Raw genomic sequence first — 27,455 nt, forward strand, 5'->3', positions numbered from 1 at the left:
AGCCTTATGCTGGAATTACAGTGACTGGTAGCTGGGTGCCAAAGTGCTTCTCCCAAATCCCGTCCCAATGCAACGATTGGATCCTTCACACCAAATTCCAAGGCAAATAAATGTTGTGACCCCCTGGAGCGCAGAGCCGGCAGCGGCCCCTGGTGTGCTGTGTGTCCTTGTCTCCGTGTGTCCACATCCAGTGTCTCTGGAAAGCAGCAGGTGCCTGGGACCTGGACCTGGGAACTCCATCCCTGGGAGCAGTGGGGTGTGATGGACAAAGCAGAGCCAGCTCTGGGCAGGGAGGGAGGAAGGGCTGATGCTGCAGCCGGAGCTGTGCCCGAGGATCCGGCTCCAAGGGGCCGTTGGAAAAGGGAGAGGAATGCAATTTGTGGGGGCCCCTTGGCTGGACACTTCCCTTCGGCTTCTGTTTCTGCTCCACTTTTAATTAAACTTCACACAGAGCAGGACAGGACCGGAGTTCTGAACAAATCCCAACCCCGTCCTTCTCCCCGGACACCTCAGGGCTTTTGGCCCTTCCCTGGCTAAACCAGAGCCACGGGCTGGTTTCATTCTGTGGAAACCTGATGTGAAAACTGGAGCTCCCAGTCCCTCCTGTGTGTGACCCTTCCCGTGGAGCTGCTGCGGGCCCGGGGCTGGCTCCTGCCTTTGGGATATCCCTGCTCAATCCCTGTTCCCCTCCCAGCTTCCTGGGATTTACCAGCATCATGTAGCGTCCCTGAGGAGAGGCTGCTCCTTCCCAAAGCTGTTTGATGGGTCACAGGGATCTCCCCGAGCTGCTGTGCTCCAGCTGTGCCCCCGGGGCTTGGGAATGGATTCCTGGCTCACTTCAGAGCATTCAGTGAGTTGAGCCGCAGGAGCAGCAAGGGCAGGATCCGGGAATGTGCTGCCAGGGAGTTTGGCGGTGTTGGAGCAGTGCCCTGGCTCCCCTCCTGCCTGGCCTCACCGGGTGTGATTTCTGTGTGTGAGAGGGTGACAAGTTCCTGCTGGGGGGGTTGAGCCAGAGCTGCCCTTCCTGGGCTATTCCCAACTCCCCCCTGAGCCGGGAATCTCCCAGGAACCGCCGGGGTGGAGTTCTCAGCGCTGAGACCTGTCCTGCTCCCATCAGCATCCACACAATCAGTCAGGTCACCCCTCTCCTCCTGTTCGGCTTTTTTAACCTTTTCCGAGACATTTCCGTCGATCAGGAACACTTGGTAGAGAACACAGAAGCTGCAGCACACATCCCTGGGTTCAGGCCCCCAGTAGCATCCTTGATGGAACATCTGTTACCTCAGATACTCAACCAGCAGGACTGCTTTGCTTTCCGCCCCCACTTTGGTTTGTTCAGTCCAGCTCCTCTCCGTTACCTCTCGCGTTTGGTGAGCGATTACTTTAACTTTCCTCTTTGTATTTGTCAGTGTTTTGGGCACAGGTTGTTGTACTACTGTCAAAGGGCACTTGCTGCTTTTGTGCAAGTGCCAAAAAAACCAACCAACCCCCCCCTGCCCCCCGCCCTCAATAAAGTGATTGTTAAATATTGTACAAATACAAATGTATACTCTGCCCTCTTCCCCAGCGGGAAAATAAAAAATGTGACTACTCTGACTTGCAAATGCTTCTTTGAAAACTTTATTTGAAATTCCTGGGGCTGGTCCTACAGCAGCTCTTGAGCCGAACTCTTTTTGCTACAAAACATTGGGTGTGGAAAGATGTTACCTTGTGCTTGCCCCAGAGCAGCCCTTGCAGCTGAAGCCTGTTGGATTAAACATTTAATGAAGTAAACTGGGTTGTAATTAAAGATTTAATTGGGTGAAGTTCCTGTGTCAAGTCAGATTCGCGATGGAAAAGTGAGCTTTGCCCTGATGGGGCTGTAGAAGGGAGGCAGGAGGGCAGCAGGGCCTGAGGCAGGGAGCAAGTCCAGAGCTGGGATTTCTCCCCGTGGGAACTGTGTGAGGGCAGGAGCTGGCACTAAAGCCCCACTAAAGTGGGAGGGAAGAGCAGCGCCCTTCTCCCTAGCAAATCCCAAATGGATCAGCAAAGAAAAGCCGCTTCCAAAACCTTATTGATCTGAGCACCTTTGCGTGAGCCAGCGTTCCTGGGGTAAGTTCTGGGCTTGTGGAGCTCAGAGCCAGCTGAGGGAGGAGGCTGCCCACTGCCGGACGTCCGTGGGGCAGTTGGGGTACAGCTGCAGGGCCTCCATGATCTGGCCGCTGTCCAGCAGCAGCTTCATCAGCAGGTACTCGCGCTGCGCCCGCACCGACGGCCGCTCCAGCGGCTGCACCAGCTCCAGCTGCAGCAGGTGCTCAAAGGCCTGCCACAGAGGGAAACAGGGAATGCAAGGGAACAGCATTCCTGCCCCGAAACACCCCACACTCCCTGCCAGCCCTGCGTCTCACCACCCCAGTCCGTGCTCTGCAACTAAAACCTCAATAGCTTACAACTTTAAAAAAAAAAAAAAGGCATTTCAGGCTGACCTTCATGACAACGGGCTTCTCAAAGTTGTACATGGAATGTGCCTTCCTCTGGATGAACTTCTGGAATTCTGGAGCAGCGGGAGGAGAAAAGGGGCAGTTGGAAGGAAGGGAGTGGGGCAGGGCTAGTGAAGCTCAGGCATTGCTCTCACCATTGTAAACCATCTGGAAGTTGAAGGGCTCTCCATCATAGACCTCGTTCAGGTGTTTCATGGCGATGATGAGGCAGACTTCCAGCACAGACAGACCTGCAGGGAAGGACAACAATCCCAAGCATTTCCCTTGAGCATGTAAGAGACACAGGCAGTTCACCCACTCTGTCCATCCCTCTGTTTTTAAATGCTCTGGGCCTCGCCCATTGGTGTTCTGAGTCTTTATCGTGTAAAGAAATTCCAGAACTGGAGAGGATCGAGAACATTGGTTTGCCGTGTATGTGAAGCAGGAGTGTTCAGGAATGGGCTGTTCCCACCAAAAAGCCGGAACTGGCAGTAAGTTGGCATTGTACCCACAGGGGTGTGAGCCCAGAGCAGGCTCCAAGGCACAGGCAGTGCCCACAGGGAGAATCCCAGGAGGGATCTGAGCCTTACCATGGACAATGTTTGCCCTGGAGTCGGAGCTGTGCTGCCTGTGGGCCTCCTGCAGGTCTGCAGCCGTCAGCAGGGGATGGTGCACGGTCACTGCACTGACAGCCAGCATCTGCAACACAGCAGGGACACAGCTCGCTGCACTGCTGCTGCACTGGAGCACACCCCAGCATCTGCGACACAGCAGGGACACAGCTCGCTGCACTGCTGCTGCACTGGACACAATTCCCTGCAGTCACCTGCTGGAACATCAGTGATACACCCCAAGCACACAGCAGCTTCACCCTGACAACCCTGTAAACAGCTGCCACTTAAACTTCATTTTGCCAGCAAAGTTTTCCAGGCTTAAAACTTGAAATCCTGATTCCAGGAGATGAATCCTCATGAAGCTGTTTATACCCACGGCAGTGGAACAGCATCTCAGAGGCTCCTGCAGGAATGACTTCTGCTCTTCTGCACCTGCTTTTGTACCCAGGGACACTTCCCAGTGCCCCAGATTGCTCCAGACTGGCCTTGGACACTTCCAGGGATCCAGTGGCAGCCACAGCAAATCTGAGAATTCCAGCCCAGGTAGGAATTCCCAATGTCCCACGCAGCCCTGCCCTGTGGCAGTGGGAAGCCATTCCCTGTGTCCTGTCCCTGCAGCCCTTGTCCCCAGTCCCTCTGCAGCTCTCCTGGAGCCCCTTCAGGCCCTGCCAGGGCTCCAAGGTCTCCCTGGATCCTTCTCCTCTCCCCAGTTTGTCCGGGAACTCCTCACTCACCCCTCCAGGATCTGGACTATGTGCTTTAATTGGAAAGCTGAGCTCAGAGCCAGAAAAGGCCTCTTTCCAAAGGAAGAACTCACCACAGGCTGCAGGAAACGACGGGAAAGCTGAGGCTCAGCTCCTTCCCTGGCCCCCACTGCAGCCACAGGCACTGACTAGGAAAAATCTGGAATCTCGGAGCCAACTCCAGTGAGCAGAGCACCACCAAGGAGAGGCTCAGGCTGTGCTCAGGCTCTGAAGGTGCAGGGAGGAGGAGCTGTGAGCTCTGCAGCCAGCACAGCCAGAGGCAGGGACACTCAGGGGGCTTTTCACACTGACACCAGCACAGGGATATTTTAGGATGGTTAAATAAGTGTTGTTTATCCAATGTAAAAAAGCGTCAGTGCATTTAGATGAGCTGTGTTCAAAGGCAGAATTTTAAAAAGCCCCTCCAAGAGAGAGCTGCAGCTCCTGTGAGGTGATGGGAGGATGTTCAAGATTTCAGGATTCACCAGGAAGCAAAAAGAACCTCAGAAAGGAAAAAGAAAAATCCAGTTTCAAAGGGTTTCAGCTACAGTTTTGTTTCATAAATGGCAAGGCCTGGAGAAAGTGAAATAGAATGTGCACAGTCCATCCTCCCAGGATGAGGTACCCCCACTCCCTGTACAGCACAGGGTGACAAAGGCTGCAAGAAGTTTAATAAACGATGGTTTTGGCAAAGCTCAGCTAAAGGAAAGCCACGAGAGCTGCTCATTAATCAGTGCAAAAAACCAGGCAGGGGCTCAGAAATACCCACCAGGAGCAAGTGCAGCGAGCGCAGGTCCTTGGTGTGCTGGAAGAGCTTCTGCAGCACATCCTGCACAGTTTTATCCTCTGAGAGATGCTGCAGGAACAATAAAAATAAGTATTTTAACCATCTCATACTCACTTCTCATCATTTCATACTCAACTGGAGAAATAACAGGGAAATAATTTTTTTTTAAAGAGCTCACCTTTCATTTGACAATTTTTATGTCCAACCTCAACTTTCTGTGAGAGTTTTACCTCCAAACTTCAATCAGCAAAGATTCTCTAGAATAATTTAATTTATTCCATATCACACTCAGCCAGTGAGAGGAAATGCCAATCTTAGGTAAAAGCTTTACACTCTTACTGGTAAAGGATATGTGTGTAATGTAAACCAGCTTTACACTGCTCTCACTTTACAGTTTTTCCTAAAATCAAGTAGAAAATGCTTTAAACACCTGAACATTGTTATTCCATTTTTGTGCAAAAGCCTGATCAGGAAATTCAGCAGGAAGAGAAAGCTGTTTCTTAAATATCTTCATGTATTCTTTGAAATCAAAGGAATTCATCAAATAGATCTGTCTGTGGGAGAACCTTGACTTGACTCTCTTCTCCAAGAGCTCCAGGATATCCTTGATGGAAAAAGAGAGAGGAAAACCAGTAATTAAAAAAGCAGATGAATTTGGTGGGGTTTTTTTTACTACAGCACAGACAAATCACCGAAGTAAAGCGAAAGAAAGAAAGAATTATTGAATCCTCAGGCTTAAAATGTTGTAACATAAGTTAAACGTTGTAACAAGCCCTCTGCTGATTATTTTAATTGATGTGCCTTGCAATGGCAGCAGCCCACGTGATGCTCCACATCACACAGGATCATTTGTTGCTAGGAAACCCAGCAGAATTTCTCCAGAGATTATGGAAATATTTCAGCTCCTTAAGGCTGAATCAAACCTTGCAGCCTCTCAGGGCTCTGCACAGAGTTGTTGTGTGGTCACATCAGGGCTGGCAGCTGACAGGCCACGTGCTTTTTGGCAGCCTCAGAGGATACAGCTTCAAAATCCCAAAAATATTTAACAGCCAAAAGAAAAACCCCTCAGAAAGAGCAGCTGTCAGCTCTAGAGAGACTTCCTTAATTACACTCAAAACAGGGGATGAAGGGGTCTAAAGAATGGGGGAGGAGCACACCACACTCAGGACAGGGATGGTGCAAAAGGCAAGATTGTAATTTATTAAATCAATTAACTTTTCGGTTAACTTCCACAAATTTGCCCAGCTGGGCATCACCTAACCCCAGTCAAACCCAGAACCAGAGATGTGAATTATTCTTCCTGTCACAACCCAACAATCCTCAGCACAACACAGCTCACTGTGAGAACAGCATCAGGTTTATCAAGTTTCCATCGTGCTCCCCAGGAATTATTTCCCAACCTGCCCACAACTAAAGATAATGTCATAGGAAAATCACAGGAAATCGAATGGGGATTCTGAACCCATTTTCTAGCAAAATGCCTGACTGAAGTGGTTACTGAAAAAAAAGAAATTTCAATAGTTACTACAAATCTGTCCTTAGAAATGTTGGTTTGCTCCTTCAGCAAAGTGAAGCCTTTGGGCATCTTCAATTTGCTCTCAGCACAAATAATGTTTTCTTTACATCCCCCTTCTCAATTCAAAAGTTGGAAAAAGGGATAATTGAGAAAAGTCTCTTAGGGAATTAAGGTTCCAGGGAAGGAGAAGTTATTCCAGCTCAGACAAAAGTCACTTTAAACCAGCTAAGAATTAAAATGAGGAAGTGGCATTTCTTACCTGCCTGCAGGTGAGGCCAATAACTGTCACTGGGGTCTGTGCAGACTGGGAGATGTCAAAGAGGTTGTAGAGCAGGGTCTGGTTCTTGTGGTGGACAAACAAATCAAATTCATCCAGGACAAACAGAATCGGGCAGCTGCTGCTTCGGTTTCCTGAGGGGAATTTGGGGAGTTAGCAGGGAACTTCAGCATTAGGCTTCCATTGCTACAGATTTCTTTAATTATGGGGTTAAAAATACACAGATTTTCTGTCAGCTTTTCACCTCCTTTCCTACAAGCACAACAGCAAAAAGGAAAACCCATGGAAAAACTGGGGAGGTTGTGTAGTGTTCTGCCAAGCAGCATTTCTGGCTTAAAAGGAAGACAGACTTGGTCAATTTTATTTTAAAAACAATATTTTTCATAGCATTAATTAATTGAGTTATTAATCATCAATCTGGATAAAAGAATCTGTCCTTCACAGCTGAGATCACATGCAAGCCTTTAGAGTTACACCAGCTGCACAGATACTGAATTCAGTGTAATAATCACTATTAACTATTTTTTAATATTATTTTGTAACCCTGACACATCCTTGGGAATGAGGAGTCTTCATTCCACCTGGAAAGCAGAAGAAAAAACTCCACTTTTCAGTCAAGTGACCCAGGGTTCCAGAACAGGGGGTTTATTTACCTCTCCTCAGAGCTTCAAGGAGGAAGGCAAGGTTTTCAGCAAAGCTGCCCTAGGGAGAGAATGAAGGAGTTTCAGAATAACTTGCAGTGTTGTTCTCAGAATTGTTTAACTACAGCAAATTCACACATGCAGCGGAGGCCAATTCCTTCCAAAATCATTCTTTCAACAATGTCCAGTCGTCCTTCATGGTGTATAAACTCCTCAGGACAAGAAAAATGATGGAGAACTCTACATTCATCCTCTTCTTTTTCCAGCCTGAAATCCCCAAACTGCCTCAGACGGGCAAAACTGAGTGATCAGGAGAAAGCCTGCAATCAGCTAAATCCACAAGCAGCTCTCTCCTTCCTGCAATAGCTGTTGCATCCTCGTTTTCCAGGCACACACATGGAAGAAGTGCCACTGAGGAGGAGCAGGATGCAGGGTTTCATTTGAACTTTATTGAACAGATGGGAGCATCAGGCACTTCTGAAACAAACTCTGAAAGGCTGTGCCCATCGTGCTCCTCTGCAGCACTCCAGGTGTGAGATGAGAAATGATGAACTGAAGGGCACAAGGCCCATCAAAGGGGGCAGAAAAGCCAGTTTCACCTCTGCACGGGAGTTACAGAAAATGAGGGAAATTTCTTTTCAAGCACTTTGGTCACTCTCTTTAGGACTGTCATCAGTATTAATGTAAATCAGTTTATCTGTGGGAAAAGGGAAATAGCAGCAGATGTTTTAACAGAAATTCCATGGAAAATGAGAGCCCTAGGAAGCCTGGATACACTTCCTTTTTGGATAGACCAAAAAAGGCTGATCATATATTAAAGATCATGATTTTTGGTTGGTGAACTTGCTAATCCTTTGTTCTGAACTCTTAAAACCAACATTTCCAAATTCCCCACCCCTCTGAGCAAAGTTTCTTTGGAATACTCAAGTTTGTTTAATTGAGAAGCTTGTCAGGAGAGACTTCCCTTTTTCCCTCCTGTAAGGCACAAGCTAACGGATTGTTAAAAATAAAAAAGATGAATCAGAGTTGCTCAAGTAGCAAAGGGAACCTGAGCACTTGTGTGGACCTGCTAGCACTCAGAGCCCACAAAGCCCCAGCTCCCAGGACAGGCTTTTGGAGGGGAAAGTGAAATTACTCACAAAAACTTTGTCCCCAACCACATTTTCCAGCTGCAGCTGCCTGGTGATCTCCTTCAGGGCCACTTTGTCACTTGTCTGCAGAAGCCCTGAAAGAAAAGGATTCTTCAGGAAGAACTGGAATCTCCCACTAGGAACTGACCCAGCAGCTTCTCTCCCTTTGCAGCCTGACAAAGCTTTGCCTGTTTAAAAATCAGACTGGACAGGAGTTTTCTGTACCTGACAAGTCACTGAGTTCTGTCACCAAGAGCACAGAAATTCCCTCCACATAAAGAAATACAAAGAGAGGCACTTTGGAGCTCACAGACAAACACGGCCATAATTCAGGCTGCACTAAGTTTTACTCAGCACATAAAAAATACAGAACTGAATATAACAGAGCCCTGGATATCAAGGATGTTTTACTTGCCATTCAGATGGACTTCCAAGAGGTTCTCTCTCACTTGAGTCATCTCCCTGAGGTCTTTTAAGACATGATTTAATAACTGGGAAAGAAAAAAAATTACAGAATTTCTGTGAGGAGATGAATTTTTAACAGCAAGGAAAGTGTGATTACAGATATTCTGGGATAGGAAACAGTGTGTGAGGTGTTCATTAGGGAACATGTTTGAGTCATTTCCAGACTAAAATGACAACTTTGCACTCACCAGCATGAATTACATTTGTTCATTCTGCTGAACTGGGAGGGAAAGGAAAATAACTCTGATATTTAAGTCACTTATTTTTGAGGGTAATATCTGGGGTTTTTGCCTTTATCAAAAAGTTTTATGAATTTGAGATGTGAGAGAATTTGGCCCTTTAGTTGGTGTCATATTCAGCTTCATGGCTTCTTTGGGTGCTGCAGAAAGAAACTTCCTTCTTTAAATCTTAAAAGAAACTCTGCTTATTCTTTTCTTTTGGAAGACAAAATTGAAACTGCACATGATTACACCAACTGCTGCTTATAAAACTCCCAAATATGCTGTCCATCAAGAGCCTGTTACTAGCAAAAGCCAAAAGGAACTTGTATTAAAATATCTATAACTAGTGGAAATGTTCAATTTAAAAATGAAAAAGCTACTATTTGCTTTGGCTTCTTCAGAGGAGGATTTGTAGCTCCCACCTATGTGCAAGTATAAATATATAAATACACACACACATGATTTTCTTTACTCCAGCATCTTTCACTTGACATCTAAAAAGGAAATCATTCATTCTGCATGTGTGATTTGCTAACTGATAGTCTGTCTGAAAGGACAGATTTTCATCACATCATTTAATGTGAACACTAAAGACTTGAGTGTTTGAATAATGTGGAAGTATTAGACATTTAATTAGAGGTCAGCCCGTCATGTGCCTCAGCTAAGGGGAACTCCCTTGAAATACAAAATCTATATTTAGGAACCATAACCACCAAACAATAATGTGCTCCATGGCAGGTGACAATATTCCTGACCACCCCCTGCATGCACACAGCTATGGAGAAACCCACCCCTCAGACTTCTAGAAGCCTTTTCATCATTTTTACAGTGAGGGCCCAAACCCAGGTTAATTAAAGAGCAATCACAACATGGCTTTAACTGCAAAGACAAGTCTTAGGAACAGATTTCTCCATGCTGTCCCTGAACAGAAAGCCCTGGAATGTTTTGAATTTCTATGCAAAGCATTAAGAATTCTCTCAGTGAAAGCAGGCAGAGGTGGAGCTGTGGCTGCAGAGCTCCCAGTGAGCTCAGGGGCTGCTCGTACCGCGGATTTCCCGGATCCCCGCGGGCCGATGATCAGGGCCGAGTTGCTCTCCCCGTGCACCGCGCTCCTCCTCAGCAGCTCCAGCAAATGGCTGTGGGGAAACAGGGACAGGCTGGAAATGAAAACCCCAGAGCTGACAACATTCCCCAAAACCATTCAAATGAAAACCTCAGAGCTCACAACGTTCCCCAAAACCAGGGGAAACTCAAAGGATCAAACTTGATCCGCTTCAGATGCCAACGCTCAGGGCATGCAAAATGTAAAACAATAAAGCACAAAGGGCTCAGTGATCAGAGCTCTTAAAAGGCTTTAAAATATTAAAACACGCAGAAGTTGAGGGTATCACTAATTCATAAAGCTCTGCAGAAAAGGACAGACTTCAAGAATTATTTCTTTCTTTAAGAAATAGATTGCATTCTGTGCTACACCTCTAAATTACCTGCAGACAGCCTCATCACCTCCAGCCACATTTAAAGCAAGCACTGACACCTCCAATTCCCAAATGCTCACACATCCATAATGTGCTTTTGGAATATGGAATGCTGACATCCTGTTTCTGAAGGGCTCAGAGCCCTCATGGAACAGCTGCAGCTGTGTGGGTTTGTTCACTGTTTGAGAGGCAGCTCCAGCCAAGAGCCCTGATACATCTTGGGATGGACAAAACCAGGGCTGGGCAGTTCCTTGGAGCCCTGATACATATTGGGAAGGAAAAATCAGAGCTGGGCAGTTCCCTGTGTTTTCCCTCCAGGATAATTCACTGCCAGTGGCACATTGAGTAGAACACAGCCTGGAAACTGCTTTTCAGAATTCCAGGATAAACAGGGGAGGCTTGTTTTGTAGAACTGACACAGTAGAAATACATTTCCTCACAAGAACAATAAAATGCCTGTGTGAGTTCTGCATGTACAGTACAATGTCTTAATCAATGGTTTTGTCCCTCCTGAAATGAAAACTTGAGCTCACATCACATCAGGTGATTCCACTTACATAAAGTCAGTCTTGGAAAAACAAATTTTTTAAAATAAATTCTTTGAATACATGTTTGTTATCCGCAGAATTTGACCTGCATCAATTTTACTGACCCCTTCTTCCTAACCCTAAATTCCACATCTGCATGATTTCAGAAGTAGGTTTAAATATGGGACTCTACTTCAAAAATCTTGATGCTGGCACAGAAATTTTAAGATTTACTTTTAACACAGTTCACAAACAAACAGGAGAAAACCTGAAGGAAAAAATAAAGTATCTCAGCAAGAGAATTTAACTTCTTGCTTTTGCCAGGCCATTACACAAAGTCTTAGAACGTGCACTGAAAGTATCTTTCAGTGTCAAAAAGCAAAGTGCTCCATGAATGAGAGGTGTGAAACAAGGACAAGAAACCCAAAACTCAGAGCCTGACAAAACCAGAAGGGAACAGTTGTATAAAAACTCTCAGAATCTGAGGCAAATAATTTTAGAAGCACCAGGCTGGAAGTCACTTAAACCTGTATCATTTAGTACAACAGAGAAGCAGAAAATTCTGACTTCACCAGATTATTCTACTACCTCAATTAAATCAGAAATGATGAATCCCAGAGGCTGCTCACTCACCTGTACTGCTGTTTCATCCCAAACAGTTTCCCAGCAGCACAAGAGTGACAGAATCTCTCACGGAGGATTTTCTGCACCTACAAAATGTGACAGAGCACAGGAAAAAATGTTCAAACACCAGAATTTACCAACAGTGTAACTCCAGTAATAAAATAACACTAAATTAGGCACTTTCTGTGCTTACAAATGTTCTCTTTACTTTCATCAATGATAGAGGGGTCTTAAAAGTAAGAACAAAGCTGCAGGAGGCAGAATATTGTATAATCATATAGAGGAGGAAAAAGCAATTAGAAGAGATTAAAATATAAGAAATCACTGACCCAGGGGTAATTCCTTGCAAGATGCATTGCAGTTTTTAACCAGCAACTTTTGGGAAAACAGGAGAATAAAGGTTTAAAAAAGGCCAAACAAACAAACAAAAAAAACCCAATTTGGCAGCTAAAAAAGTCACCTGGGTTCTGATTCACCGAACTGGAAGATAAAATCCCAAATGGATAAAAACAGATTTATGCAAATCTTTTGCCACAAACAGTTGCAAAAGCACAAGACCATCCTTTAAGGTTTTTACTACATTGTTACCTGAAGCAAGCAACAGGTGAGAAGCTGAAAGAAACACAGATACAAAAGCCATTTACAGCCCTAATAATTGTATCCGGTATCTGTACAAATCCTTGCAACTGCTCTAGGGAAAAAAAACCCCAATAAAATACAATTACATGAATGGCAGAGGGTGGAAAAGTTCCATAACTTGAAAACAAAACAATGAATGACGATGTTACTGACCTGGGAAATGCACTCAGCACTTTCTTCAGTGCTCTCCTTCAGCTTACGCTTGCTCATGGCAGATTTCATCTTGGAAGAAGAGAAAGTAACTGTTTTATTAACAATCCTAGTCAGAAACTGCACTTAGATGTCGGTAATTTTTAAGGATTATAATGAACATCTTTTCTCAACTACTAAAGATGCAGCAGTCCATCTTCCTAGTGGAAAAAGAGCCAAAACACTGGAAGCATTTTAAATTTATTTCTGATAACATTAAACCCATGTTTACACACATCTCCAGAACAGCACTTGGCTTTAGGATGCTTTAGAGAGTTTAAAATAACATCCTTATGTTTTTGCAGCTGGAACAAGCTACAAGCACATGGGAACACGTTAAGACACAACAATTAAGTCTTTCCTTAAAAACGGCCAGGAATAACTGGCCATCCTTGTTTATAATGTGCAGTTTATAACAATAACCAGAGCACCTGTCTGAAGGGGTCCTAAGGGGATTGGGGGTCGAACCAGAGGGGGTTTGGAGGGGAAACTCGAAGGGACTGGGGGATCATGATGTGATTGAGAAGTTTGAGTGGGTTGTGAGGGGGATTCAAGAGGGCCTGAGGGAATTACAGGGATCTGAGGGGGATTTGATGGGGAATTACAGGTCGTGAAGGGGACTTAAGGATGGTCCGGACCAGACGAGAAGGGTTTGGGGGTGGTCCTGAGGGGGGAATTTACGGGGGCTTAGGAGGGACTGGGAATGCTCTGAAAAGGAATAGGGGGCAGGGGGAGTGTCCGTGAGGGAGCTGGGGAAGGGCTGTGGGGATGGGGAAGGTGGGGGTCTGTGGGGGTTGATTTTTCGGGGCTGGGAGAGTGTGTGACGATCCTGATGAGGGAATGGAGAGGCCTCAAAGAGCCCGGGATGATCCGTGAGGGGCTGGGGGCACACAGAGGGCGGGTTTTGGCAGGGCCTTGAACAGGCCCATGAGGAAATAGAGAGAGGGCCCTACGGGGCTTGAAGGGTCCTGGGGGTGCTTTCCGCCTCACCTGTCCGGCCCCCCCCCTCCCCTCACGATCTTTTCCCGCCTCTTCTCCATCACCTGAGGGCGGCCACCGCAGCTCGCTCGCTCCCCTCAGCCCTCGCCTTAGCGGAGACCACCGGAGACCCCCCCCCATCCCTCGAGCCCCCTCCGTCCCCTCAGGAACCGAACCCCCGTTACCCTCCTCACAGGCTGCGTCCGCAGCTCCCTCAGAGACGCCGGAGCCCGAGCAGATGAAGGGCGGGGAGGAGGGCGCATCTTGCGCTGCTCGGCACGTTCCCTCGGGCGGAGGCGGCGGGGCCGGCTCTCCTCGCAGCCGCCCGCCCCTCGCACCTGCCCGCGCCGCGGCCGCGACGGCGCCTTCCCGCCGCTCCTCCCTCACCTGAGGGCGGGACCCGCCGCGCGCGCTCCCACCGGCCCCCGCGCGCGCCGCCCCCTCACGTCACCGCGCGCTCCCCGCTCCCCTCCCTTCCCCTTCCCGTCCCCTTCCCTCCGCTCCCGTCACTTCCTCCCCGTCCATCTTCCCCCCTCCTCTTCCTCCCCCTCATCCACTTCCTTCCTCCCTGTCCCGGATCCGATTCCGGGAGCGGCGCGCGCGGCGCTGTGGGAAGTCGTCGTCCCCCGTCCCCCCCCCCCCCGTTTCCCCCCCCCGCCTTCCTCCCCGCGGCCTCCCGAGCTCCCCCGGGGCGCATGCGCGGTGGCGGCCGCCGCTGCTGCCTCCCCTCCTCTTCCTCCTCCTCCTCCTCCTCCTTCTCCTCCTCCTCCTCCTCCTCCTCCTCCTCCTTCCCGACAGCGGCGGCGGCGATGAGGAGGAGCGCGGGGGGGGGCGGCGGCGGGACGGCCGGTTGTTCGCGCCGCTGAAGGGACACGAAGCAGCGCCGCGCCGAGGCGGGGGCGGGGGGCCCCGAGTCGCTGCCCCCCCCGCAGCCCCGCCGGGGAGTTTCTTCCACATCCCCCCCCCCCCGCCACCCCCCAAAAAACACACCGAGAGACCCCCCCCGCCCCCCGTCCCTCGGGGGCGGCCCCGCGGAGCGCCGCTCCCTCCTCCTCCTCCCCCTTTATTACCCTTTGTGTGCGTCTCCGCCTTCCTCCCTGCGCCCGGGGGCCCTGAGGTGAGTGCGGGGGGAGCGGCGGGGCGGGGGGGGCTGTTTGTTTACCCCGCGTTTACCCCCTGTTTGCCCCGGGGGGGCACCGCCTGTCACTCCGGGCCCCTTCCCGGCGCCCCCCCGGCCCAGCTTTGTTGTCGGGGGATGCTCCGGGGATGCTCCTCCGGGCCCCTCCGGAGCGGGAGGCCGGGGGGGGGACGGCGGCGGGGGCGCCGGGCAAAGTTCGGGGCGGTGCGGTGGGTGCTGAGCCCCGGCCGGGTCCCCAAAGTCTTGTTTTCCTGGGATAACAGGGAGCCCCGGCGCTGACCCCCCCCCCCCCCCCCCCCCTTTAAGGTTCCAGGCCGTTGTTTGACTTATTGTTTGAGTTATTAAACCCCTGCGGTGGTGAAGGTACAAAGCCCACTTGTACAAAGACCCTTTCCCGAGCTGAACTTCCTAGGGATGAGGCAGTCCAAGAGCTGGACTCGGTGTTTGCTGGGTTGGGATGTGGCCGGTGGCAGCCCCTGGTTATCGGTGGTGCCCGGCTATATTTGGTCAATGGTTTGTTCAGATCTATATGTCGGGATGTGTTTTTCCGTGGCTTTCTGCTGGGAAGGCCAAGTGTCTCCATCCCCGCTCAGGTGCTGCTGGTGGACTCACCTGACCGTGTTTTCTGCTGCTTCCAGGGAAAGTTATGTGTTAAAACCTCTGAAACGGGTTAAAATGGAATGGCTTTAAATGTCAAACTCAATTCTGGGCTCCAGGAAGTGTTTGGGAGAAGCCTTCGAGATGTTTGCAAGGATCCAGAAGTAAAGAGTTGGGGCATTAACACCAAGCTGAAATGAGAGAGTCCCCTACACAAGTGGGATGTTTATGTTGGAATTGCTGTTGTCTGCGCTTCTTTCTGGAGCTTAATTATGTCCTCCGTAATTTTCCAAAAGGCGGTTGGAGTGCTTTGGTTTATTTTTGGGCTCATTATTTTTGGTTTATTAAGTGCTGAGTGCGGGAGCATGGAGCAGGCCGTGAGTGTGTGTTCCAGAGGGGCAGCCCAGTTAAATGGTGGTCAGTGGAGTGGGTGTCTTCTGTGCCTCATGCCGGAGGATGCCCATGAGAAAGAGCTCTCCTGGCACTCCGGGTTATCCCCCGTTCCTAATTTGTGTTTGGTGTGAGGCAGCAGTTTTGGGATCGGGCTGGGAAGAGTTTGTGAGAGCCATAGTTGGATGGAAGGAATGGGAGAACAGCAGAGCTGGGTTGAGACTTGACAGTGTTGTGATGGAGGGTTGGAGGCAGCAGCCATAACTCTGGTTCGTTCTCATAGTTTGCTGTTAGTTTTCTTTTTGCTTGTTCATAACTTTGGGTTTAAACATGTGGGGAGAAAACCTCAGCGGTGACAATCCCCCAAACCAGCAGGTCTGTGTATAAACACCATGATGTAAACGTGTGACTCTCCTTTTAGTTTACTACAGGCAGGAGTTGGACAGCAAAAGCCTGTCCAGGAGTAAAGGACATAATTTCCTTATTTTATTTCATGACAGTGCTGCTTTTCTCTTCCTGAGATCCCATTGATGTGCTCTCCTCTGTACATGAAGGCCTGTAGTGGCTGCAGGATTACATTCCCTGTGTGTGTAGAGCTGCAGCTCTCTCCCCAACTTCCATGGCCTACAGAGATGTGATACGTTAATTATTACAGGGATTTAACCATCTCCTTGTGTCTCGGTCTTTAAAGGAGCTAAGGTTTGGTTTAATATGGTCACAGGGTAAAATTGAACAGGATTCTGGAGCTGGGCAGAATAATTCAAGGTTTTCTCTGACTTTAACTCCTGGAGATGAAATTACTGATAATTTTCATGTCCACAGGCTGCAGTCCTCGGCCAGGTCTGTGCTGTGCCTCGGGTGGGATTGGGGTGGGAAGGGAAGGAAGCACTGGGTGCACTGGGATTCTGGCTGGCAATTCCTGCAGCCTGAGCACAAAGGGGGCTCAGGCTAATCTGGGGCTTCTGGCTGCTCTCACAGCCTTCCAAGAACCGCAGAAATCGAATGTTTCAACCTAGGAAACATTCTGGGAAACCTTGTGAATTATCAACAGCTGTAACTAAAAGGCACAGCTTCCGTTTATTTGGGTTCTTAAGCTCTTTTTGGTGCTGTTATCGAGATATTTACAGGTGCTGATTGCTCTTAGGAAAACTTTGTGGGGATTTTCCAGTTCTTTGTCTTTGGGGGACAGAATTTATAATTATTTTGCTGTATCCTGGGTCAGTGACTCTAAAGGCAGATAGTTTGGGGTTAGCAAGGACCTGCCATGGCTGTGCTGAGCATAAAGATGCTGTTTAGGCCTGACTTTAATCCCGTTTCTGTGGAGTTTGCTGCTCTACCTTCCTCCCTTTGTGGACAGATGAGTTGGTCTCTATCTGGATTAGAGAGGAGGATGTTTGAGGAGAATCTTTATGCTGCAATACCTTCAATAACTGAACTTTTCATGTCCAGCTTGGCTGTGGAGGGCTCAGTGCTCCTTCTTGTCCAAAAGCCCTGGAGATCCTGCCATCAGTCACTGTCCTCTCCAAGATGGAATGCCTTGGGTTATTTCATTGGCTTTGTCAGTGGATTTAATGTTTTCCCTGCTGTTCCTCCTGGTTATTCCTGATCCATGGCTGGGATAGAGTGTGTGAGGGCACCATGAGGCTGTGGATGTTCCCTGTGGAGAGCAGCAGCCAGGTGGGAGCCCCACTCGTGTCCCAGGGTCTCTCCAGGCTCTTAAGAGGCCACGAGCACAAAGCTCTTCAGTCTGCTCATGGCCAGGGACAAGAATTTTGGAAGTGCCTGAGCTTCCTGTGCAAAAAATCCTGTCAAAACTTTGGCAAAGTGGGGAGTTGTGTTTGTTCTTTCAGCCTGGTTGGGTTATCTCAGGGTTTAGTTTTGTTCCCTTGTCCCTGTGTTGGTTCTTGCTCTGTCCCAGTGGAAGTCAGAATTACCATTGATTTCAAAAATAAAAAGGTACAGGATACATTTATTTCCTTTTTAATGCTCTTATGTCATTAAGGACCTGCTTATTCTTTTAAAGAGTTACTTGAACGTTGGAAACCACAGGCTCTCATTGGCTTTCCTTTGTGTTTATTTTTGGAACTATTAGGTGGAACAATACTGCTCCATCAGGTTCAAATGGGCCTGCACAGGAACCAAGGCTGGTGTTAGGGATGAAATTTTGGAAAACAGCTTTCAGGATGCTTTAATTCTTCTCTGTGTGTCTGGAGCTAAAGGAAGAGGGTCTAAAACAAAAAAGCAGCATTTAAGAAATTGAGAAGTGCTGACTCCTTCCCTCTCTTGAATTCCAAGTTCTTTATTACAGCAATTCCTGTTGCCTTGATGAATCGTCCAGAAAGGAGTTCAGACTTGGGTACTGTTTTTAAATCGAGGTAAAAATTGTCCAAATCACTTGGCCTGCAATTAAAAAGTGTATGAGTTTATCAGCACACCCAAACACACACACACATACAAACACATAAATGAGCATTACAAGAAGTATTCAAAGCCAGAGAAATCTGAACTTTTTAATGCAGCTTTGAGGTCCATGTGGCTCCCAGGATGTGCATTGTGAGTCCCCCAGCCCCGGGCTGTTGTTGTGCTGTGGCCCAGAGCAGCAGGAGTCACTGAGAGCCCAGCCTGGCTATTCATAGAGCTCTGCCAAATGACTTTGCTCCTCTGGGTTTATCTGCAGCCTGACAGGTGCTGCCAGCCCCAAAACCTCCACTGCCTCCCCTCCTTCCCCTGGGAATCACTGGGCAACAAATCCTGCACTGCCTCCAGTCCTTGGAGCTGCCCAAGATACATTTCTTGTTTGTTTGAGTTGTTTGGTTTTTTTTAAATATTCTGTTTCATGGAGCTTTAAATGTGCTTAAAAATGAACTGGTAAAATGCTTGAAAATTCCTTTTTTATGTTTCTAAGCAAACCTTTATTCTTTCATTTATGACTCTGCTTAAATTCAACGTGCTGTTTATTTTATATATTTTTATTTTACAGAAAATGTTTTAAAGCAAGCCAGCAATATTTTAAATATTCTTACCCTGCCACGGCATCTGCTAACCAAAACCTCCAGAAGCAATCTATTAATTCATTACTCTGCTATGAGGCAAAATTGATTATAAAAAATACATATATATATAGATATTGTCATAATTTTTGCTTAGTCTACGTTTTCAGTAGGCATTAAATGCAGAATTATTTTGGTGTCTGAGTGATCTGAAAATTGTAAATTCTAAATTGTAAATAATGTAAATAGGAACTGAAATCTGAGGGCCCTTCGGTTTGCAGCATCAGTGGCTCAGGAAAATTCCTGAGTGAGGGAAGCAGAACAGTTGTCAATTGTTTGCACAACAAATCCTGCCGGATCAAATGGTGATATTCCCAACGTTCAGAGCAAGGAAGGCACGAGCTGACGTTGCCTTGTACCTCGGGGCCAAAGGAAACGAACACAGCCTAAATCAGGAGCAAATTTGGCCCCACGGATCAGAAATCCAGATAGTCAGAATTTTCCATTCATGCTGCCCTGATGGTTGGAAAACATGGAAATTCAATTTCACTCCGCCAAGTTTTAGACTTGGTTTTTAAGCTCTGGTAGATCATGTCCAATGCGTTATTTAGGATTATTTGTTGTGACAAAAGCTTGATACAAATACGGAAATGTTTGGGTTCATCCTTTAAGCTTTTACCTGCCTGCCTCATGTATATTTTTTACATATATATATGTATATATTTATATATATTTATATATGTATACATATATATATTTATATTTTTATATATTTATAGGTATTTATATATTTATATTTATCTGGGTGACTAGGCCCACCAGAACGAGCCCAGATTTCATGTGTTTTGCTAAGACTGAAGCTGTAGCATTGGAAATAATAAACGCAGCCTTTACTTTTTTTTGTCTATGTTTGTCCCTAATCAATTTAATTCCATTTAATTTTTTTTTACTTTTAAGACTGATGCAATGAAACTTTATGCATCTATTAATTTATATATATATATATATATAAGCACGCTGTCAATTTAAGGAGATAAATTTTATTTATTTTTACTGTGTGTAGAAGAGAAACACACACAAAAAAAAAATTTTTTTGCTTGATCCTCTCATCCAAACTCTAGATAAGAAGAATTTTTTTTTAGGATCTGCTATTTTTGGAAGAAAACACCGCAAAAGTGAACAAATGAGATCTTTGATTGAAGAAACAAAGTCGTGAGGGATCTGTAGTGAGCTGGTTTTTTTAGAACAGAACTTCCTTTTGTCTTTTAGGGCCTTGGGGGCAGGACAGGGATCCGTGTCTCCCTCGTAATCTTTATGGGGAAGAGGCTGGATCAGATTTCAGAGGTGGATGTGTTGGCACAGACTGGTGATGCAATGTGCTGTTGTCTTGGAATTGCAAATATTGTAAAATTTTCTGGGTGTTTTATTTGTTTCTGGGAGGCTCATCCCGTGTTCCTCAAGGAGCAGCTCCCTTTGAAAACTCAACAGTCAGAAAATATCAATTTTCCCCAGTTATCCTGTGCTAGGAAAGGTTTGGATTTTCAAGATGCTCTTTAAAACTACTTTTCCTCCTGTATTTTGTCCCAGGGGAGTTGCTGGAATCCCATGGAAGGGTTTGTTTGTGCCCCCTGCTTATGGCAGGCTAAAAACTCAGTTAGAGGTGAACCTTCTCTTGCCTCAGTATCAGCCTGACCAGGGATCAAAGCCAAGCCAGCCCTGTGATTCCCTCCAGAAATTCCTTTCACTGGGTCCTTTCAGCTTGGGCAGTCTGGGATCTGTGGTTGGGACTGTGTCCCTTCAGAGTTTTCAGTGGAAGTTTTGTCCTAAATAAAAGCTAAAATCAGAGCAGGGACCAAACCCCTCCAACCCTTGTGTTGTCCAAACTCTTAGCACAGTTGGCTTTTCCCTGCTAAGATCATTGTAACGCTGAGGGCTGTGAAATGGACAACCCAAAAAGTTCACATAATGCTCAAAACTTGGGAATGATGTTTGAGTTGAGGGACCATGTCCTTAAAAATCTGTTTTAAACCCCACGCGGTTCCCCTTGGAGCTGCCGGGGTGTTATGAAGTCAGAAAAGCAGGGCTGTGTCTGTGGGCCAGCTGAGGCAAACCATATCTGGGCTGGAGGCTATTGCTTCCTCACCTCTGATTTAAAATTAGTCCAATCATTTGCAGCGTGATTCATTTCTAAAAATGACTTGTCCATCTGTGCAGGGTGCCCTGGCTGGAGCACTGTGTTGCTGGGAGTTGTGGTTGCTCTCAGGACATCTTGTAGCTTCTTGTTCTCCCACTTTTCTGTGATAAATGTGTTCATTCAGGCATTCAGCTGGGTGTTAAAAACTGTGCCGTGGGTGATTTTAAGTTTTGGAAATGTCTATCTGGTGTTTCTGCTCTTGAGATTCTACTAGTGAAAATGTAGATGTGAAATCTTCAAGGAAAAAAAAATATTATATTAATAATGTCTGTTCTGTTTTCACTGCTAAAATATGTATCAACTTCTTAGGTGCTGGATCAAACCCTAAATCTGAATTTTTCACCAGTTGTAACTTCCCAAAGATCTTGGGAAACAAAACTTGTAACAAAGTAATGTTCCATCCGAAGGTGGGCAGCTCTTTGTGGATGTGGATTCCTGGGGGATCAGGTTCCACTTGGAGCTTTCTTCCCAAAATTCTGGGCGTTCCTGGGCTTTGCCCTGTGCTGCTTTCCCTAAAAACTTCACACTTAGGAATCAGTTCTCAATCATCTTTTGGAACTCAAGTGCTTTGGTGGAAGAGTCCTGCCAAGGATCTGCAGACGCGTGGGGAGGTAGAATTCAGGAGCATCTCCTCCCTGGAAGTTCAAAGTAACCAGAAAATCAAGACAATATTTTTAATTTTCAGTTTTATGTTAAAGGAACTTGCGCGCCAGTCAAAGTGTTCCCATGTGTAAGAGCTGCATTATTTTTCTTAAGTAATAATTATCAGACTAAGAACTGTTGCTTTGTCAGATGAGGAATGTATAAACTTTGGAGAGCCTCTTGTTACTTTTTTTCAAAGAAAAAAAAATCAAAAAGAATTGATCAACTTTCTCCAAGTATTGATTTATGCTAAATACAACTAAGTTTAACTTTATTTGGGTTTGTTTTTGGTTTTTTTTTTGATGGTATGGATTTGATGCAACAGCTTGGGACACTCTTATCCCATAGATGAACAGTTGGAAGTATATGATTCTCATTTTTAATGTTACTGCATTCAAAAACAAAAAAAACAGTAAAAAAACCTGTTAATATTCAGCTTTTGCTAATTATTGCAAATAATTATAAGACTTTGTGTGGAATTTATTGATGGTATATGTGGGTCTCTGTGCAGTTAAAGAAAAAACTAAATGCTTTTTAGTTTGTGTTTTGGAAGACAGTAATCAAATGCTTTTGTAATATAGGGAAATGTTGAGTACAGTGGTGGTGAAAACTGAATTATTGCTGATGGTGAACCTTAAACTGAGGATATTTTAAGGCGTCTCCTGCTGTTGTCTTGGAGGAAAGCTCTTTCTAGAGGTTTTTATTTCATGTTCCAGTGTTGGGAGTGTTTGTCCTGTGCTCCAGAGGTTCTTCACAGGCACGTGGGGTTTTAGGATTAGGTTCTATGAACATGGATGTTCATCAGAAATTCTCAAATAATTACTGGGGTTTTTTTAATCTCTGCATTAATCCTGTCCAGCGTAATCCGTAATTATTCCGTCCTCAATTTGCATGGACTCTGCTGTTGTTTACTCCTGCTTTACTCACCTACTTTATTGTGCCCCAATAGACATTCCTGACAAGTTACTGACTCTGAGTCGCTCTGGCAATTGTCTGGTGCTCAGCTGTGTGATTTTGGGGCAGTGAGTTTGTCACCCCACAAAAAAAAAAAACCCTCACCAAACTGCAGGGAATGCATCCACCAGGTTGAAATATTTTGATTTTTGCGCACAGGATGTGAAGCAGCGTCAGGGGAGTTCCTCAGAGCTGCAAGGTGCAGCCTGTGGATAAGTCACCCCGCTGCTCCCTGTGGTTTCGGGGCTGGGGAAAGGGGGCTTGGGCTCCCAGGGAGGGCAGGGCTGCGACTGAGAACTGCTGGAGGGGCCTCAGGGGGTGGCAGGAGGAAGGAAACCAGCAGGGAGACGTTAGGAAGAGGCAAAAATTGGGGTTGGTGGTCAGGAGCAGTGAGGGGGATGTGGGTGGCAGCAGGGAGGGAAGGGATGGAGGCAGAGCTGGTGCAGAGCGGTCAGGGATGGAAGGAAAATGACAGGGATCTGGGGAGCAGGGGCCTTTGCCATGACACGGGGGAGCGGGTCAGAGAACCAGGAGTGGTTTGGGTTGGAAGGGAGCTCAAAGCTCATCCCACCCCATTCCATGGGCAGGGACACCTTCCACTATCCCAGGTTGCTTTAAGTCTCATCCAGCCTGGCCTTGGACACTGCCAGGGATCCAGGGGCAGCCACAGCAAATCTGGGAATTCCAACCCAGCCAGGAATTCCCAATTCCCAATGTCCCACGCAGCCCTGCCCTGTGGCAGTGGGAAGCCATTCCCTGTGTCCTGTCCCTGCAGCCCTTGTCCCCAGTCCCTCTGCAGCTCTCCTGGAGCCCCTCCAGGCCCTGCCAGGGGCTCGGAGCTCTCCCTGGAGCCTTCCCTTCTCCAGGGGAACATTCCCAGCTCTCCCTGGAGCCTTCCCTTCTCCAGGTGAACATTCCCAGCTCTCCCAGCCTGGCTCCAGCCCTGGGATCCACACTGTGATGGGAAGGGGAGCTGGTGACTCCTGATGGGAAAACCCACCTGGCAGCCTCGCTGAGGCCACAAGTATCAAGGATATTTTCACACAGTATCAAGCAGAAAGTGCTGCTTAATCACAGCCTTTCCATCCAGCAGCCTCCGAATGATTTGAAAAGGGAAGTAAACAGGCCTGTGAGTGTGTAAATAATTCCATAATATTGCCACTGTTGCTGCCTCAACTTGGAAGAGCTGGGAGTTGCTGCAGCCCTGCTGAGCTGGGCAGATCAGGACCTCCATCAGTGCTCAGAAATGCTTCAACAGCACCTTGGAGGACTTTGGATGGTTGGGTTTCCACCAGGGAAGTCTCCAGGCAGTTCAGTCCGTGACTGGAGCTGGGTTTTCCTTTGTCCCACTCTGGTTCTGCTCTGGGCAGCCCATCCAAGGCTGAGTTTTCCCTAGGAAATGATCCCCCGGTGCCGAGGGTGCCTGGAATGCTGTGCATGCCTTGCCTGTGTTGTGTTTACTTTGACTTTATTCTCCTTGCTCGTCCCCTGAGTAAACAATCCTAATCCAGTGCTGCGCATCCAAGGCAGCTCTGCTGGGTCTTGCTGAACCTCGCTGTGGTTTTTTGTGCCTCCTTTTGCCATCACACACACGATTCCTAGGCAGGGAAAACCACTGATTTATATGGATTATTCTAATCCAACGTCATGCGAGCAAAATCAAAAAATAGTTTGACTACCTAATGATTCAGAAATGCAGACGTGTTGCCAAAAATTTTAGCGTTTGTTAGCTTTACACTTGAGCAAATGCATTTCTGGTAGAGAATTGAACTTCTTTATTTTAACTCTTATCTGCAGAGTTTTAAGGCTTTGGAACTTATTCCACAAAAAAAAAAAAAAAAAAAAAAAAAAAAAAAAAAAAAAAAAAGGAGAAATGTCTTACAATTAGAACAAATATGAAAATTGGTCTTTAAATTTCTTGTATCTTCTCCTTTTTTTGGAATAAATATTTCTGAACTTATACATGCAGGGAGAAGCATTTTTCCTTTAAATGCAGCCAGGAAAGTTTCTTCTTCTACTAAACAGGAGCTCTGATACGATTTAGCATTTTCTCCTTGGAGCTAATGGGTTAAAGCAGGGCTTTAATGAAATAAATTCAGCGTGGGTTAGTGAGGAAAGGGGGCTTCTCTTGAATAACTTTGTTTCTTTGGAGTGCTTAAGTGTTTCAATAAAAACAGGAACCAAAATTTTTGGAGGAACATCAGCAGAAGAAGGAGCCAGATGTGTTGATTTTGTAAACATTAAACAATCTGTGCATTCTAAGAATTATTCTCTGATCCCTTTAAATTCGAGGACTGAGTAAATGATTTTGTGCCACTCTATTGGACAGTGTTTTCCTGTGCATTTTGCCAATCACAACCAGAGCTTTGATATGACTGGAATGTACAGAATATCAGGAACAATGTGGGATTTTAATTTTTTTTTGTCACTGTCTTCTGTAAAAATTTTTTTTGGGTCTAATTAGGGAGATAATTTGACATAATTCTATAAAGAATTAAAAAAAAAAGTCGTAATGCAGGATGAGCAGATCTCTTATCAGTACAGAAACTTGATTTCTGAATTTAATTTCTATTGGATCACTCAAAGCACTGATGCTATTCTATGTTAACTTTTAGTAAGCTGCAGCTAACCAGAAACTAACTTAATTTTATTTTTTTTTTCATGTTCTACCTGAAAAAAACCCCCAAAACCCAAACCTGTCCCAAAGTACTTTTTCTCTAAATTACCACAGGCTGTGCAACATTTCAAATAAATATTCTCCTGTAGTTCTGTCCCAGGCTAGGAAAAGGGATTTGTTCAATCAGCTGAAATGAAATTATCTGCAAACCAGCAATGAGTTATTTATGCCTTTTCCCCGTGATTCGCTGCCCGATGAAAAATATGTTAATATTTGTTATAATTTATAAACCAGATTCGAGAGGATTTGGGGTTTTATTCAGGTTTTATTTAGGTTTTGGGGGTTTTATTTAGGTTTTTATTTAGTAATGCACGAGTCAATTGAGTCTTTGACATCAGACAGACCAGGAGGGACTTGAACCAAGTGAAATTACCTGTTCTGCATCAATCTCTCTCACAATCTCGCTGGTTACAAGTTGTTCCTCACCGCTCTAAAACACCAAATTTTAAAACCAAACCAAATTGGTTTGGATAAAAGTGAGGAAAATAAAAATTTCCTGCAACGTTGCAGCATAAAACATTAAATGGGAAATACGTGGAGTTATGGAGTGTTTCAAAGTGCTGGTTTTGTTTTCATTCATAGCCAGGGAGCTTTGCATTACTTTTACATGACTTTTACTTTGTTATGTAGAAAAGTGACACACTCTTTCATTTTTTAAATTTTTTTTTTTTTAGAATTATTACCTGTGATTTGGTGCCGCCATAAATAATATTAAATATTAACAACATGGTTTGGGTACAAAAAAGTTTTAATTAATGTCTGGGCAGAGCACTGGAGAGAAATCCCTTCAGGTTTAGGGGAGCATTTGCTGTTTCTGTGTATTTTTTAGGGTTTTGGGGGTTGTTGTCCCATAGGCTGGATGGGGCTGGTGCCTCTCCCAGAGGTCAGCTGATGTTTCTGTATTTTTCTCTGTGCACTGAAAAAAAAAAAAAAAGAAGTTTTATGACCTGAGCAAAACACTTTTCCCCATTTCTGTCGAGACTTTTAGTGTCCAAAAAAGCTTTTCATAAATACAGCTATAGAATACCTAAGGCTATTCAATTCATCTTCTCAAGGGCAAAGGATATATTTTTTTCTTCTTCTTCTTCTTTCTTTTTTGATTAAATTTTTTGGAGAGAGGAAGCTGTCAGAACGGACTTTATAGTTTTGCCTTTGTTGAATTGACACTCTGTAAAATTTTATTTTAGCAAATTCGGTGTGAGAGGGAAGCAAGTGCCAGACTCCAAGTAGGGCAGAGAAGAAAAGTTGTAGGTTATTAAACCTTTGCAAGGAGAAAAGGAAGGAGTTCAGTGTGCTCACACAGGTTCCTGTGTCAGCACTTGGGAAGCCTGGCAGGGATTATCTCCAGGCAGCAGCAGGTTAAGGAGGACAGGCTGGGAATGGGACACTGAGCTTCCAGCATGAAGGGAATTGAGATATTTCAGCTGATTCAGAGCTGGGTTTGCTTTAGATCTCACTTTACTCTGCAGTCCTGGAGTTGCAGTGGGAGGGTTTGGAGCAGTCGGGTTAAAAAATGAATTTCAGTGCACTGAAATGGACATCTGAAGAGAATTGTTCGTTTTTTTAGAATAAATGTAACATTAAGGAAAAAAATGATGGCAACGCAGCAGGTAAATTGGAGTAATTTAACATTGAACACACGGGATGGGTTTTGGGGAGAGTTTCCACCCCACGCTGCTCTCCATGGACATCCATGAGTGGGGTTTCCACCCCACACCCCACACTGCTCTCCATGGACATCCATGAGTGGGGTTTCCACCCCACACCCCACACTGCTCTCCATGGACATCCATGAACGTTTCCTTGGGAGCTGCCCCTCTCCTAGAGACCTGGGCAGGATTCACGGAACTATTTTGGGGTTGTTTGGGGTCTGTGCCATGCCCTGTCAGCTGTTTGTGTGTGCCCAGGTGAGTTGCGTGTCTGAGTTGGGTGTTTGGGGGGAGCTGAGCAGCCCCCCAGCCCCCTGAGCTGGGTGTGTGTCCAGGGCAGAGCAGCATTCCCAGCAGGATCCCCGGGCTGTGCTCCCACCCCTGGGGCTGGCAGTGCCTCTGGAACACTCGGGTGTGGGTGGGGAGCGGAGCAGGTGGAGCCAGGTGAGCCCTGCTCCTGTCCCTGCCAGTTGGGACTTGTGGGAGCCTCAGGAGCACAATCCTTCACTCCAGTGTCGTTCTCACAGAAAATCCCTTCTTCGTTTAGGGGATTGGCCTGCCTGGTGCTTGATCCCAAGTGTGGTAAAGAAATCAGAGAGAGAAAATGCTGGAGAGATTTTTATAAAGTTAGTCCTGCGTGGGACTTCACTGGGAGAGTTCCACTTGTCCTGGGTCTAGGCAGGGCGAGGAGAAATATTCCAGCAGCCTGACAGCAGGTGAACATTATCCAGGCTGCAGCAGTTTGGGAATCAGACCTTCTGTTTTGGGAAGTTGTCATTTCTGCAGTCATGGAGACGCTCATTAGACATCTCACATTCAAGATGCAGCTTATTGAGCACTTGGCTGAGAAATGATGAGCAGAACAATTGGATCTGGAGGGAAAGCTGCCTTTGGGGAGGATGGTCTTCCCTGGCTTAATCATGTCCATGTAATTCTTTA

At 46.3% G+C, this 27,455-nt stretch overlaps 2 protein-coding genes across 5 annotated transcripts in view; one reads left to right on the forward strand and one right to left on the reverse strand.

Annotated features, from left to right (window-relative positions):
* Positions 1-1,595: 1,595 nt before the first annotated feature.
* Positions 1,596-13,729, reverse strand: ORC4 (origin recognition complex subunit 4). 2 transcript variants are annotated; one of them, XM_066190430.1, is made up of 14 exons: positions 13,480-13,729; positions 12,272-12,340; positions 11,489-11,565; positions 9,899-9,989; positions 8,583-8,658; positions 8,177-8,262; positions 7,050-7,098; positions 6,379-6,530; positions 5,034-5,207; positions 4,586-4,672; positions 3,050-3,158; positions 2,615-2,710; positions 2,466-2,533; positions 1,596-2,302 (listed from the first exon to the last, which is right to left on the reverse strand). In XM_066190430.1, exons 1-14 carry the CDS (start codon positions 13,546-13,548, stop codon positions 2,114-2,116), a joined length of 1,392 nt encoding a protein of 463 aa, XP_066046527.1. In that variant the 5' UTR covers positions 13,549-13,729; the 3' UTR covers positions 1,596-2,113. The 2 variants fall into 2 exon arrangements, with proteins under 2 accessions (XP_066046527.1, XP_066046526.1); XM_066190429.1 differs by having other exon boundaries at positions 13,471-13,729.
* Positions 13,730-13,940: 211 nt separating this feature from the next.
* The window catches only part of MBD5 (methyl-CpG binding domain protein 5), a 107,446-nt gene continuing 93,931 nt past the window's right edge, over positions 13,941-27,455 (forward strand). For all 3 annotated transcript variants that reach the window (XM_066190432.1, XM_066190431.1, XM_066190433.1), the window contains exon 1: positions 13,941-14,402. The gene's annotated coding sequence lies outside the window, so the exon portion shown is untranslated. The remainder of the gene's footprint in view (positions 14,403-27,455) is intronic.

This window comes from Chamaea fasciata, unplaced genomic scaffold, assembly GCF_029207755.1.
Source record: "Chamaea fasciata isolate MVZ Bird 193981 ecotype frontalis unplaced genomic scaffold, bChaFas1.0.hap1 SCAF_8, whole genome shotgun sequence".
Classification (NCBI taxonomy): domain Eukaryota; kingdom Metazoa; phylum Chordata; class Aves; order Passeriformes; family Sylviidae; genus Chamaea; species Chamaea fasciata.